General features: G+C 38.3%; 1 protein-coding gene across 5 annotated transcripts in view; it reads left to right on the forward strand.

Moving 5' to 3' along the window:
• Nucleotides 1-16,179, forward strand: part of Palld (palladin, cytoskeletal associated protein) — a 370,806-nt gene that overhangs the window by 183,426 nt on the left and 171,201 nt on the right. For all 5 annotated transcript variants that reach the window (XM_076853649.1, XM_076853650.1, XM_076853652.1 and 2 more), the window contains exon 10: nucleotides 1,149-1,491. In XM_076853649.1, the coding sequence (XP_076709764.1) occupies nucleotides 1,149-1,491 (343 nt within the window). The remainder of the gene's footprint in view (nucleotides 1-1,148; nucleotides 1,492-16,179) is intronic.

Below are 16,179 nucleotides of genomic sequence, written 5' to 3' on the forward strand. Positions count from 1 at the left end.
TCATTTCTGTTAATCATCTTACAGAGATTTTTAAGCCATCTCTTTGACCAGGCTTGGCACTTGGTAATCTAGAGGTACTTTTATAAACATAGAAGGCCATCAATAAGCTGGTTATAGGAGACACAGGCTTAAAGAGAAAAATTGAATCTCCCTTTGGTTCCTAGAAGAGCAAGAACTTGGTGCTAGGTGGCAGCAGAGGTTTGGGGATATGAGTGTAGCAACAATAAGTGGTTTCTCATCTTCAAAAAGAAATGGAGGTTTCACCCTAATGGGGAAGTGGATAATATGAGAACTTGAAGTGTTCAAAGGAAACCCCAGTGTCATAACAGTGAGTATCCCAGCATTTTGATTTTGAGTTGGTTTAAAGACCATCCACCAAATGGCCATAGCAATATTGCTCCAACAATAGCAAAAAAAAAAAAAATGGCAACAATTGATGTTTTCCATTTCTGTCTGGGGTAAATCAACAAGAGGCATTACATAGTGAATAAATATTTCAGTTTACCTCAATAAGTATTTTTGATTCTATGCCAGAAGCTCTCTTCTAGGCTTTTGGCAAGATGAAGACATGATCTCAATATACCTCTGTTCCATTAAGGGTAACAGCTAAAGAAACTCTCATACTGAGTTACAGCTGAGGCCATCACCCAACATGGAAAAAAAAACTTCCCACTAGATCATGACACATTTCATCTGGATTCAAAAATTTTACTTTCTTAATTTTAAAATAGAATGAAAATCCGAATAAAACCTTTATAGGTTGAGCTACTGTCATAAACAGTTAAGCTGATCAATTAGATCCATGAGTTAAAAAGTAAGAGGACCAGGCATTAATGATTGACATTGTCTGTATTGCTCTTTTCTTCTTCTTCTTTTTCACCAAGTCCTATCTTTAGTTCTTATTTGAAATTTGTTAATGAATCAGTAGGTGGTTTCCTACAAGTGAGCTCAGTTGGGAAATGAGACAATTCGTGCTCATTCAAAACAAACAAGGAAGAGTCCAGATGGCGCATCCAATAAGATCAGCACCGCCACCTCTTCTCTAACAACAGGACATCAGGGATTCTCTGAAGACTGATGACACTGTGAAAAGTACCTGCTGAACTAGCAGCCTCTCACTGTTTTTTTCTCCTTTTCCCCTTCTTTAGCCAACACTGAAAACTGTAGCTACGACTCAATGGGCGAATCCAACAACAGTCATTTCCAACACTTTCCGCCTCCCCCTCCCATCTTGGAGAAGAGTTCCTTTGAGTTGGCTTCGAAGAAACCATCTGAGATCCCGCAGGTGAACAGCCCTGCCTTAGGACTTAGCATGGCAGCCCTTCAAATGCAATTCGGTTCTGCTGAGAGGGAAACTAACGGAGTCCATCCCAGCCATGGAGTAAATGGACTGATTAACGGCAAAGCTAATGGTAATAAATCTCTTCCGACACCAGCTGGCCTGATTTCGCCCACAAAGGAGCCACCACCTCTGCTTGCCAAACCCAAACTGTGAGTATTCCTGCATGGTTTTATAATATTTTCCACACTCCTGCTAAATTTCTTCTCTGGTTAGAAAAAACCTTTTGCCTGGACCATGTGGCAAGTTGTCCCTTCTACAAGCAAGTTGTCCCCAACTGGTTGTGACCATGCTTCTAAGTGGGGGGCCTCCAAAAGATACAAAAAAAAAAAAAAAGAAAAAGAAAAACCTAAAAGTAAGGTAAATGAAAAGCTTGGTTAAACCTGCCCTTTGCTGAAAGCTATAAATGGTTACGGCTGTGAAAATATCTGTGAGTGATATGGCATTCCAGTGTCTAGCCAAGGATGTGGCCTCTCCCCAGGGGGGACAGAGAAGGGGATCTACATTGAGTCCTCTATTAAGCCCTGTACTTAAATATTCGCAAACATTTTAAGTGTAGGAATCAGTAAGGAGATCTGACATAGATGAGAGGAGAAAATAAAATTGAGGATGGGCATTCAGTATGCAGATGCTGACACGGGCAACGAAACCAGAGAGAGTCAGGCTTGTCAGGAAGAAGTGTGCCCTTCGCCACACAGCCTACTTGGCCCAGGAATTCCATGGACTGCATATTTCCACCTTCATGTTTGATTTCCTTTATTTTCTTAGGATAATAAAGCTTGCATGAGCTGTTTCCATTGGCACCACACAGCAGAGAGTTGTTATGAATGGAGCCATTACAATGTCAGGGAGAGGCAGAAATATATTAACTCACAAGGTTCTATCGTAGCATAACAGACCTTGAATTACTACCCTGACAGGGGTCAGTGGAAATGTAAGAGTCATACAGAATGTATATATACTCTACCAGGTCATATTTCCACGAGAATGAATTTGCCAGAATCTAGGAAAGCCCCTTCTATTTCCCCATGATGTCTGGTGTTTTTGATTTGGGGCAGGAAGGATTTCTGTATGATATGTTTCTGAATACTATGTTTCCCTAGTACTGAAGAGTCTATGATTTTTCTCTGTGTGATCAGCTCATTTGTCAGAAACATTAGAATTCACAAGCTATTCCAACTAGAGTAATGCCTCCCATTTGTACAGCACTTTATTGTTTATCAAGAAATTTCGTGAACATTCATAGACTAACAAAATAGCAAACCATCTCAAAGAACACCTTAAATTAACAAATGGCTGATTTTATAAAAGTAGACTTCCGGACAATCTTATATTGTAGTTTTAAAAACTCTACCTATTACAACTCAGCGCTTAATTTTGTGTTCTGTTCTGGCTCTTTTAAGGCAGCATGGCTACTGACTATGCGGTTTGTATGCAGTTGTGTGAAAGGTTAACATTTAAGACCTATTTCCAGCTCCGCTGAGAGGCTGAACAGGTAAAATGAGCTAAAACATGGCGGCCATAAAAGAGATTTACACTCTTATAGCACCAGCCATAAAATTAATTGCCACTGCTGTCTTCTTTCATCTTTGCATCTTGAATATGTATTTGCAGTGCTTTTAATGAAACAAGGGACCTGCTTTCCTAGGAAAGAAAGAGGGAATGTGTTTAGTGACCAGGACTGTGCTCTTGATTAAGTGAAGTGTATCTACTACAATGGCCATTATAAATTGGATATAAATCACGGGAGAGTAAACATGAGGAGCTGTTAACAGGCATTTACAGCCCTTCTTATCTCAGGCATTTCAACAGCTCTTCAGCTTTTAGCTCTGAAACAGTGATGTTGTGTGTATGATGGTGGGTGGGGCGGGGTGGGGGGTGGTCCTTTACAAAAGACAGACAGAACAATTACATGGTTATTAAGAAGATGAGTAGCTTCGGCACAAGTTTGAAGAGTGACATCATGATTTGCTTATGAGTCAGATTTGCAATATAAAATAAAATGAAGGACAAAGGGACTTTGGTATTTGATATCCAAAAAAAAGGGGGGGGAGGTTTCACAGCTCTTTCATGAGGATATTTAGAGAAAGGCAGAACCAGCCCCTAACAACACCTTGCAACTTAGAAGTAATATTTGCATATACCAGATTTTACTGCTGTTGTTTTCAAGTCTTTATGTATTTAAATATTTCCTTAGAGTATGACTTAATAATTTTCATATTGTATAAATTACCTGCCATTTAACTGGGTAATGTGTAATATTTACATATTAAGTTTACATAATAATAGTATACATTGATTTTTAAGTTTTCTTATGAGTTATAATATTTTATTAGACTTTATTTTGATTACCCAATAAATGCATGCTGATGTGAAAATGTAAGCAATACAGAAGTCATTAAAGAAAAAGCTCGTACTCACAGCTTCCCCTCTTACACCTCACCTTCTTGGTTGCATCTGAGGTCTTCCTCTCCTTTCTCTTTTATCAAGGTCTTCTTTTTTAAAGGTTTGGTCATTGTTTTAACATTGTGTGCATTGATAGGGAAATGCTTTGGAATGGCATCTGCAAATACTTTGAGCAGTAGTAAATGACAACAGGTGATTGCCAAGTGAAATACTTACACCTGATTGTTCCTTTTCAAACACTGGGGGAAAATAATGGGATTTCATTTTTCTTTTAAGGTCAGCAGTGAAAACCTATAGGTTGCTCTAATCTTTATTCATCCGCCTATGATTTCATCCCCTTTCACATAAAAGAAGGTTTCTATTTGAAGGGCTTTATGGCCTTTTATGCTTTGTCATTGCTGGTAACCAAACGTATAGGAAACGATTAGGAGGGGAGAAATAATAGGAATGAAAATATTTACTCTCACAATGAATTCATCTGAAAATGGTGTTTTGGCAGATTCCTGAAGAAAAAGATCTGTATGTAAAATTAGGTTCTGCTCAAGTATAAGTGGGGTGTAATTAAATGTAAGCCATTTAGTAAGTACCCAAGGCCCTACAGCCTGGAGTTTTTGGAATGCCTTACCACTCGATGTGAGTAAATAGCACCAAGCTCTGCTCAAGAAAAAATCAGTAGTTTCTGTGATTCAGTGATGGTCATAATTTTCCATCACAGTACAAAAGAAGCAACATAGTGTGTAAGTCCCACATCTTATCAGAGAAAAAGAAGAGAAATAAGTATGAACCAAGTTAATTGACAGTTCTATTTTTCTCCTTATTCGGAATGCACTGGATAAGTGGGTAGCTGTCCACTCTAGTCTATGAAAGATGCCTAAAGTTTTAGAGTAAATCTAGGGCTTAGTGTAAAAGTGCCTGCTTCTCTTTATTCCTACACCACTATCCCCACCACCCTGCAAAAAAAAAAAAAAAAAAAAAAAAGCAGTCCTTCCAAGGCATGGATAGCTTGGAATTCCTAGGGATAAGCCCTACTGGGAAAATGGTGAATGTCAGATTTAGTAGGTGATTTGCAAAACAGAGGAAAAATGTCATGTTTTCCCATGAGCTCACCTCCTAAGTAAAACCAAATAATACACAAATGACAAAATGCTGTTCTCAAACCCCATTTATTTCTTTTTTTTTTTCTATGTTTTTGTTGTCTTGTGGGAATTGGTTAGAATCTAAAACCTTTAGAAGAAGCAAAATGAGAAATCAAAAGTGAGACTGAGGGTTGGGGTTGTAGCTCAGTGGTAGAGCGCTTGCCCAGCGTGTGTGAGGCACTGGGTTCGATTCTCAGCACCACACATAAATAAATTAAAGATCCGTCAACAACTAAAAAAATTTAAAAAAAAAAAAGTGAGACTGAAGTCTGAAGTAAAATTCTTGCACCCAGAAGCAAGAGAGGTCGACAGATAAAATGATACTTGTTTGCCATTACTGGTGCCAGAAATATGAACATAGTCATAAAAGTTCATGCCCTTTTGACTGGGAGAATGATGATGAAGTGGTTTCATTTTTTTTTCCTTCATGCAAAACCAGTAGTTTCTTGTTGCTCTTCCCCAAGTCTCTAAAAAAAAAAAAAAAATGCCCTTATTTCCTATCACAAAAAGGCAAAATGATTTCAGCTTAAATCAGTCTTTCCAAAATCATTGCATTTTACTGCCTTTGCTTCTCTCTTCTTATACCCACTTTCACCCATAGACACCAAATTATTTCTCCAAATCTTATCTCAATAGAGGTGCATATCTTATAAAACCCATTCAAACTAAGCTACCAGGGATTTTGGTGCCACTTAGTACAATTGCAGGCTGACAAAGGGAAGCTACATCTTCATAATAAGCACTGGGTACAATCAGAGAAATGTCCCTTTGCTGCATGTGTAGGAATAAGAGATGGTGCGTTTGAGAGGGAGAAGAGAAGGAAATAGCAGCCCGTATCACTCTATCAGTGACTTCACTGTGCCAGGTTTTCTATATTTGGAAGTTTCTTGGGGTTCCCCATACCCCTGGACACAAATTCAAGTACAGATCGTTCCTTTGCCTGGAATGTTTTAGTCCCTGGAATGTTCTGCTTCTAAGGGCTGGTTCCTTCTTGTCTTTCAAGTCTCAGCTTTATGTCACTCCCTTTTCTGACCACCCAGTCTAAAGCAGCCCCCAGCCACCCTTCAGTAAATGTAATCACCCCACGGCACCTAATTATTTCTGGTAGTGATTTCCTTGCTTTGGGGTGTGTGCATAGATTTCCCTTCAGTATTATAATGTAAGCTTTTTGAGAGCAGGGATAGTCGCTGTCTTTCTTCACTAATCTTTCCAGGTCCTGGAGCAGGGCCTGATGCATAGTTGATGTTCAAAAATGTTTTTTTGAATGATGAAGCAAGAACAGACCAACAAGAGGCAGACAGCCCTCGAGCAGCCCCATTTGTCCTGATTGACATTTTACCTAGATATGCCCAGTGCTTCTATCTTCAGACCCCACCAATTCCAGAGTTTTTCCTCTTTACAATACTTTTCCAACTGACATCATTTATCTTGTGAATGAATACGAAGAATGCAGTAAGAATCCCAGGGGAGAGAATTACATTAGAAAAGTTTATCCAACTTACTTAATTTGGAAACCCTCCCACTTTTCCTCATTTGTCCTATGTTCTCATTGGATTAACATCTTGCTTTAACATGATGGAGAAAAGGAGACTCTTGAAAGGACCGGGACATTGTCACTGCCTACTACATGCCTGCAACATCAGTAGGCCGCAACACAATCAGACTGCTATTTCAAGGTGTGTGTACTTGACATGTTAACACCCCCCTGTCGATGCCAGACTTTTGATGAAGGGCTGGGAGCTCCTGTGCTACTCCCTTCCTGTCCTGTTTATGTTGGACTGCAGCTCAAGCTCCAGCGTGGCTCGGGCATCGTAATTTAGAAACTTGAGCGTTTTTCCATCCTTTAACCTCCATGAATTAGGGTTCAAGATCTCACTGTCACTGCTTGACCTTAGAATACAAATGGTTTCCTAGATCCCATTCTCGCCGTAAGGTTTACCTGGTAGATTTAAAAACAAGACAAGACGTGAAAGGCAAAGAGAAGGCAAGCAAAACAGTGGATGATAGGGAGGGGCAGAATATGTAACAAAAGAGATGTAAGCACCAAGCAAAGGTGAGCAGTTCCTTAAATGTACGTAAATATATGTAAAATCCAGCACAGCTTCCCTTCTCTGTTATTGAGCATCTGCCAAGTTTTGGGTAACGCTGGGTGGCAAGGACACAAGATGACAGAAATAAGAGCATCACCTTTGAATAATCTATAATCTGGTGGTCTCCGTGATCATTTTGGCAAGAGCATGCACACACACACAAATCCACATGAAATCCTATCCATCTTTTAACATTACCCAGACTTAATAATGGAACAATGGGCGATCTCCAAATTAGATTTTCAGTGTAATCCAAATATATTCTCTTCCCAACTTAATGTTTAGGAGATAAACCATTCTGCTTCTGATTTTGAAGATTTTATGTGCACCAGCTTCCATTTCTGATTAGGTGATTTTCATTATCTGCAGTCTTGTCAAATAACAAAACAATTTACTAATAGCAAGAGTGCAAAGTATGCATATGGAGCTGGGCACAGGGACACAACGCCTGTAATCCCAGCAGCTTGGGAGGCTGAGGCAGGAGGATCGTAAGTTCAAAGCCAGCTTCAGCAATTTAGCGAGGCACCAAGCCTCGAACTCATATTAGGGGAAAAATAAAGCAGAAGCTAATCTTTTCAATTTGTTATTACAAAGTCACACGCACACACTCACCCAACACATTGGAAGATGATAACTAAGGAATGTAGGCATGACTGTGGTCCTTGGTTTGCAGTACTTGGCTATGCAGATATGGACTCTTCATAAATATAGTGTGACAGGGACTTTACAGGAACAGTGCTGGTGTTGGATGACTTTGGAAAAAATCCTCCCTAGAATGGAAAATACAATCGAGGAACTTCCTGAAGTATGAAACTTAACTAAGAAATAACATTTTCATGGATTCTTCCTCATGATGTTTTTCATGTAAACATTGGCTTTCACAGTGTCACATTCTTAGGTATTAGGATAATACACTACTTTGCTCTGCTAGTCACTTGGAAATGTAATGTTTAATTACATTTCCAGAATAAGGATGAAGCCTTATTTTTATGTCTAGGAGTCTTATTTGGTACATAATATATACTGGGAAGTATTTGGAGATTCGTTATCTAAGAGTGAAGTGGTGCTCAACCATCCAGAAGAATTACAATATGTGTGTCTCAAGTAATTGGTACTTTATATGAAAGAATACATGAGAATGCAATATGTTTTCCATGTTTTCCTGTCACCTTACCTAAATGTATATGGAGCTCCTTTGCTAATTACAAAGTAAGTTGAAGAAAGTAGGCCTTCCTGGATAGGGACATTTTATTTTTAAAGATGGGTGTAGCTCAACTCAGAGATTAGATGGAGCCACATATGAATAATGCTCTCAGGGATAATGTTGTGAAATTGATGTCAGGATATTAACAATATAGGTGGAAAACACTAGCTACAAAGCAAAAAAAAATAGCAGCTTAATATCAATTTTATGAAAAAATAAACAGTATAATTTAACCAACTAACATGTTTATTATCTATTAGATAGAAATACCCCAACATATTATCAGTGGTTTTTTGAGAGGGTATTTGGAACAGATCATATTTTCCTATTAATTATTTTTAACTTTCTAACAACAATGTCTATTTGCACTGTCTTCTCTCTTCCATCCTCCTTCCTCCATTAAACTTCAGCTTACTTTATTCCATCACTGATGATTCCTGCTAAGCTCAGTGTTTAGCACACTTGGAAGCAGAACATTCTGTCACTGAATGCCCCCATCTTCCCTCTTGAAGTCCCTCTTTTCTAAAAGCCAGTGACTTCAGGAGTCCATATGCATTTTTCATTTGTTTTGGGGGTTTTTGTTTTGTTTTTCTTTTTTGCAGTACCGGGAATTGAACTCAGGGGCACTCAACCACTGAGCCACATCCCCAGCCCTATTTCTGTATTTTATTTAAAGACAGGGTCTCACTGAGTTTGTTGCTTGGTACCTCACTAAATTGCTGAAGTTGGCTTTGAACTTGTGATCCTCCTGCCTCAGCCTCCCAAGCTGCTGGGATTACAGGCCTGCGCCACTGTGCCCGGCTCCATATGCGTTTTTGGAGCCCATCCTAGAAAGCCCTCCCCAGAAAAGATCCTATCTTCCAAAACGACCTTGTTCCTCTGAAAACACTTTCTTCAAACAACAATCACCTCCCTAAAGAAAATTTCCTTTGCTTTTTTAAAAAAAATTTTTTATGGGCTGGGGATGTGGCTCAAGTGGTAGCGCGCTCGCCTGGCATGCGTGCAGCCCGGGTTCGATCCTCAACACCACATGCAAACAAAGATGTTGTGTCCGCCGAAAACTAAAAAAAATAAATATTAAGAAATTCTCTCTCTCTCTCTCTCTCTCTCTCTCTCTCTCCTCTCTCTATCTTAAAAAAAAAAAAAAAAAACTCTTAAACGAGTTGTCTATACACATGGTTTCCATGTCTCATTTCCTATTCACTCTTTAAAAAAAAAAATGTTTTATTCTACTTTGTTATATATGATAGTGGAATGCATTACAATTCATATTACACATATAGAGCACAATTTTTCATATCTCTGGTTTATACAAAATATATTCACACCATCCGTGTCTTCATACATGTACTTTGGATAAGAATGTCCATCTCATTCCTAACCCCATGCCCCCTTACTTCCCCTCCCACCCCTTTGCCCTATCTAGAGTTCATCTATGTGTGTGTGTGTGTGTGTGTGTGTGTGTGTGTGTGTGCTGCAGATCAAACCCATCTTACACATGCTAAGCAGGTGCTCTGCCACTAAGTTACTTCCCTTGTCCCTATTTTTTTATTTTAAAAACAAAACATAAGCCAATTATTTTAAAGCCCCGTATTTAATGTATCATCCATCTGAAGCTTCCCACAGGAAGTAAGATGAAAACTTTTCTCTGAGAAACAGTGGTCAAGGAGAAAAGATATGAAGGAAAAATTCAAATTCAAATTTAAATATTGCCAGGAGAGGATGCAACCAAGACATCTGTTAAAAGAGGAAGAATGGCTGTGGCAACTGTGGAATTATAAAGAGTAAAAACTACCTGAGGAGAACTATGAGAAACAATGGAATGTGTGTAGGGAGAACTCATTTGAAATTACAGTGAAAGTCTGCATTGAATTCAGTGAATGTCTCCTAGTGACTTTACTTCAGTCCTCAACAGCACACAGAAGGAGAAACGGGACATGAGTGATTGGCATCCTAGCACAATAGGGATGCTTTTATATTTATTTATTTATTTTAATTTATTTTTTTTTAGGTGGACACAATATCTTTATTTTACATTTATGTGGTGCTGAGGATCGAACCCAGTGCCTCATTCATGCTAAGCGAGCGCTCTACCACTGAGCCACTGCTTTTATATTTAATTTGATTCTCTGGGGCTGAGGTGGTGGCTCAGTGGTAGAGTGCTTGCCTCGCATGTTTGAGGCACTGGGTTTGATCTTCAGCACCACATATAAATAAATAATAAAATAAGAGTTCATTGACAACTAAAAAATATTAAAAAAAAAAAAAAAAGGAAAGGAAACATCATCCAAGCAGTGTATAGGATCAGAAAAAAATTGAAAAAAGATTAAAAAAGTAAATGAAGCCAGCTCAGGGCTCAAAAGGAAAAGACAGGACCAAAAAATAAATGAAAAAGGTCAAGAAAATGGAAGTTGCACTAAGGATGAAAATGACTAAAGGGAGTGTGAAAATGGAAGATAGAAAAGAGAATCGTAGTTATGATCAAAAGAGACAATTCTGAAGGTTCAAAAGCTTAAGAAAAACTCCTTCCAAGTGATAAAAGAATTTACAGTATCTCTGCTTGAGTGGAGAGTTCAAGTGGAAGTTGAGGTCACAGGAGTAGAGGAAGCGGTCAAGGAACCAAGAAGTCAGGAGGGTAGAAGGAACATTAACCTGGATGGTGGCCAAAGGTGATGGCAGAAAATCAAATGCTAAATAGTAAAGTCATTGAGAAAAGTGAGGAAATGACCAAGGTTGCTGACAGGAGGGAAGAGAGCGATTATAGGTGGAGCACAGAGACTTCAGAAGAGGAGCCAAAGCTGAAGTGATGCTGGCGGAGCTGTTCTGAGAGTACCTTTGGGGAACGTGGAGCCTGCAGAACCTTCCTGCTCAGGGAAGATCATGACTAGGTTAGTAACATCACTGCGGAAGGCCAGATTTCCATGAAGACAAAGCATCTCCAACAACAACAACAATAACAAAAAATGTTTGAGGAAGCAGAGATACATTAGAATCAGTCAAGGAGTTCCATAAGCAATGGAAGGGATCTAGAAAAAAAAAATATTGAGGGTAGACGTAAAGATCTGGGAGAAGCCAGCTATAGAGAAAGGGTTTGCTAAGACTGAGTACAAGAGAATCCTCCTGGGGCTCTCTTGCTGTTATTTCATGAATGGTAACAGATTATTTGTAGTTAGAAGGCAATAGACCCCTGTCCAGTAAAATTCCTACTTCTTTCTTAGCCCCTGGTTTATTTCAGTTACATTTTAGCACCGTTATCCACATTGGAGCTGGGTTTTCATGGAAGAAAACTAGTTCCTGTATTTGGATATTTTTAAATGATTATTCTCAACAAATGACTTCCTAATTCATATTCATTGAATTTCACTCCATGTCTACAACTTTTACTACTTGAGAATTTATTTCTGTCTCCTACAAACTGAAATATATTAGGTTGCCAATTTTTTGCCATTGATTTATTTTTTCTGTGAGTGTGTAAGTTTTTCATTCAAATGAATATATCACCTAGTGGTGAGAACGTTAGTAATGGGGAGGTTTATTTTAGTTGGTTTCTGCTACATGTGTAATAGCAGACAGTTCATTTTCTCAACAAACCTAAGAATGACTGTTTCCTTACTTGACATAACTTATGATTACACAGACCTTTGAGATAACACGGGAATTAATATCATTTAAAACTTTTTTTCTATATGTGGCAGGGAATTTATATTCTTTCCTTCGATTTTAAGAACAATACATGTATTACACTAATTTGATAAAATGTACTGATTTTCATGAATAAATTGTATTTAAATTTGAGCACACATATTGGCTTCATTGTCCAAAAGGAAACTATAAATTCATTGTAATCAGGACCTCAAACTCTGCTGTTAGAATACAGTTCAAGCCTTCTGACCTCAGGGTGTGGCAGTTCCCTGGTAGACTCCCCTTATCAAGGCCATTGTGAGGATGCATGAGTACCCTAAAGGTTTTTTGATGATGATCAAAGAAAGGGGTTCTATAAATGAGTACATCCCTTTCATTTCTTTATCTACATTCTCATGGTGTCTTGCTAAAGCTTACTACTTTACCCCATCTCAACTCTAAAAACCTGAAAAAAAAAGTCTTTGCTGTGCTCCAGGCTGTATCTTCCAGAGTTCTCCAGGTCCATTTTGTTATTTAAATGTAACAATGTGTGCATCCATAGTAGGTAGCATTTGAGGGATTCCAGCTGTGAACCTCCTGATATGAAGCTAGTAAAGTAAAACAGCTGAATGATTGACGGACTATCTAAATATTTTTACTTCGCTATATATGTCAAAGTAGGTGCAGCTATCTGGTATTCCTGTTGCTCAGAGGAGTTTAGAAATACATTGAATATGGGTAATTATATGCCTCAGCTACGATTTAAAACTTGCTGCTATCCTAGTAATTGGCATTAAATGTGAAGGTTGTGAAAGATTTCTGGAAAGACCACAAATATTTTCTTGTCCTGGTTTCTCTCTTTGTTGAAATAGTTCATAAGCCATCTGGTTTCAGGGATGTATCATTATGCTCAATAATGTGTGCAGCAAAAAAAAAAAAAAAAAAAAAAAAAAGCCATAAAAGGTAGCTTGAATACAAGGCCATAAAAAAGTAAAAATGTTTTTTGTTGTGTGTAATTTCTAGAATAGAGTTTGGAGCTTGGACTTTTTTAGCCTTGGGGGTAAATTCTTGCTCCAGATGACTGTGTTTTCATGTCTGGTGCCTTTCTTTTCTTTGTAACTACTGCTTTCTTCAAAGGGAATCCTCCAAGTCAAATGTGCAATATTCACATTTATTTTTTATTCTATCATAAAGCAATTTACACATGTAGAAGAGGATTATTCATGATGAAGCATTCAAAAAGAATGGCAAAATTTCACTTCATACTTGGCCTAATTATCCTATCTTTGAAAAAAACAGAATTATATTTGGTTATTACCACTGATGAAGACCTTCTGATACTCAACAGCTGGAGAGAAATACAGTAGAGAATTTTTTATTTTTACCAGAAATTGGCAGATAGGTTTCTAACATCAATTAATGGATCCTGGGGTACTGTCACTCAGAAAGATGATTTATACTAGAGACCATTGCCCCTATTTTCTTCATGGAATCAGGTAGAGAAAAATTTGCATTTTCTGACTTTGCATTACCAAAAGCTGCCTTTCTAAGATGAAGTTCTATTTTATACTCTCGTGGTAAATGGTACAAATAAATTGGAATTATATTCCAAAAGGGTAAGTGAAATGGGATGAAGAAATGCATATTTCAAATGTCTAAGTTTTGGGGTTTTATAGTCAGAACGATCAATAACGTTAGCTAAATTTGACTCTAGGGTTTTTCCTGGTGTGACATCGTGAGTGCCTGCTTCACGTTTGCTTGGGATCTGGCACTCATCTGACATGCTTTCTTCTCATACCAGAGTATCTTGGAATAGATGAAATACAGGCAGACAATATGCAGACCTCAATCTGGATCCACCTCAGTCCCCAAACAAGGGGAGCTGGTTTTGGGTGGACTGAGGAGATAGGAAAGGTCCATGCCAACTAGGAGGAATCAAAGACATCTGCCAGGCTGGAGTGTTCTTGGGAGATCGTCCTGCAAGGCCTTAGTCTTGTGTCTTAAGGCCGGGAAGGAGATTAGCCAGAGTTAGATGCCATTTTCTTAACACCTTGACCTCTGAACAGTGATCAAAAATTGCCCTTTGTGGATATCTAGTTACCTATCTAGGGTAAATTAAAATTTTGAATTCATCTTCTACTCCCAGCTCCCTATCAGGGGATTATACCCTCCAAAATGAGGATGATAACGTAGAGTAAAATAACCATATACCTCTTGCTGACTACATTATACATACTACATTCATATGAGCAATCAGATACAAATTCTCAATCAATGAGGTCTGTTTTCCTTCTCATATCAAAGTTCCCCCATGATCTATTTTCACACCGAATTTACTAATGCCAATAGCTCTCCTTCTAGGAGAACAAAATGCACTTATCTCTATGTTCATGTTGATTGCAGCATAGACATCAGTACATTGTTTAAAATTGGAGCAGAATATTCTCATGGAACTTTAAAAACCACAAAGTCTCTCTCCTGACAAAGGCGAGTAGTGGTTTTCTGACAGAAGCAGCTGTTGCCATGATTCACTGAGACCCAAGTAAGCAGACATTTGTGGACAATTTTTGACTTCAGAAACTCATTGCTACTACTTATATAACCTAGGCGTGTTTCACATTGATGTGGCAAAAAAAGAGAATTACTTAGATCACCAAAAGACTTTGTACAAAGTATGAGTGATCCAGTATAAATTATTGAAATGTTTTGAAAATCATTCTTATTTATTCAGTCAGTCAGTCTTATTTTTTCAGTACTGTTCATAGCTTTTTTTCTTTTTTTTTTTTTTTAAACACTCAACTATCTTTATCCCTATTACTTCTCATTGGGACCACAATGCAGCTCTGAGCATCTTCTTAAACATTTTTTTTTTCCCATGACATTTTCCTGCTCCCAGAGTACTGTCCCCTAGATTCAGGAGAATCCCTTCTGGGATTTCCCCATCATCCAGTCCCTATTGACCAACTGACTGCTCTCTAGACTTAATGTTCTCCTAGGACTTCCTTTTGACATCATCCTGGGTGTACATTTTACCTTCATCCTATCCAGGTTCCTCTGATTCCTAAATGCCATAAATTTCACTTTTAAATTTATTCTTCCATTTTCCAGAAGCGTGTATATCAGTAACAAAGATGCAGAGCACATTGAGTTTCCATACCCTATGCATTAGCTTTCTGTGATCACTGTGACACAAAATATCTAAGAAAATCAACTTAAAGGAGGAAAGATTTATTTTGACTCAAAGTTTTAGATTCAGTACCTGGTTCTTTGGCTCCGAGGCAGAAACATCATGGTGAAAGGATGTGGTGGAAGAAAGATGCCCCAGAAAGAACAAGAAAGGGGCTGGAGACAAGCGATACCCTTTGGGGGCACTCTCCCAGTTACCCATTTCCTCCAACTAGGCCCACCTGACAATAATGCCACCCACTGATGAATCCATCAACAGATTAATCCACTGATGAGGTTAGAGCCCTCGGGATCCAACCACTTTCCAAAAGCCCCACCACTGAACATTGCTGCATTGGGGACCGAGTCTGTAACACATGGTGGACACTTCATTTCCAAACTATGACACCCTACTCATCTGAAAAATGTATTTGTCTATCCTCACATTGAATTGACAGTTTGCCTGGATTTGGAATTATAAGTTTTTCTGAAGAATTTTGAAGGGATTACTTCAGTTCGAGTTTTTAGTGTTACTGTAGCAAGTTTAGTGCCAATCTAGTTTCTGATCCTTTGTTTATGACCTAGTTTTTTTTTTTTTTCCATTCTGGAGATATGTAGAATCTTCTCTTAAACCCCCGTGCTATGAAATTTCATAATGATATATCATTTTTTTCAGACACTGTTAGAAGATATTTAGTCTGCCTTTTCCATCTGGAAACTCTCATATGTATACATTATGTAAATTTTCTATTATTATTTTTCAACTTTCTCTACACTTTCCCCTGTTCTTTTTGAAATTTGTATATTGTGACATTAAAACTTCCAAATGGCCATGCGCGATGGCACATGCCTGTAATCTCAGCAGCTCGGGAGGCTGAGACAGGAGGATCACAAGTTCAAAGCCAGCTTCAGCAAAAAGCAAGGCAATAAGCAACTCCGGGAAAACCTGTCTCTAAATAAAATACAAAATAGGGCTCGGAGTGTGGCTCAGTGGTTGAGTGCCCTTGAATTCAATCCCCAGATCCAAAAAAAAAAAAAAAAAAACCTAAATGGATAGTCCAAAATTTTTCCTTTCTTGCCTATTTGTGTTATAGTTTCTGTAGATCTCTTCACCTATGTCTTCTAAACCTTCTGCTGTGCATGCTATTTCTGCTCACATTTTTAATTCTAAGACTTCTTTCTCAGTTTCTAAATTTTTATGGCATCCTGTTTTGTTTT

Source organism: Callospermophilus lateralis, chromosome 4 (assembly GCF_048772815.1).
Source record: "Callospermophilus lateralis isolate mCalLat2 chromosome 4, mCalLat2.hap1, whole genome shotgun sequence".
Lineage (NCBI taxonomy): Eukaryota > Metazoa > Chordata > Mammalia > Rodentia > Sciuridae > Callospermophilus > Callospermophilus lateralis.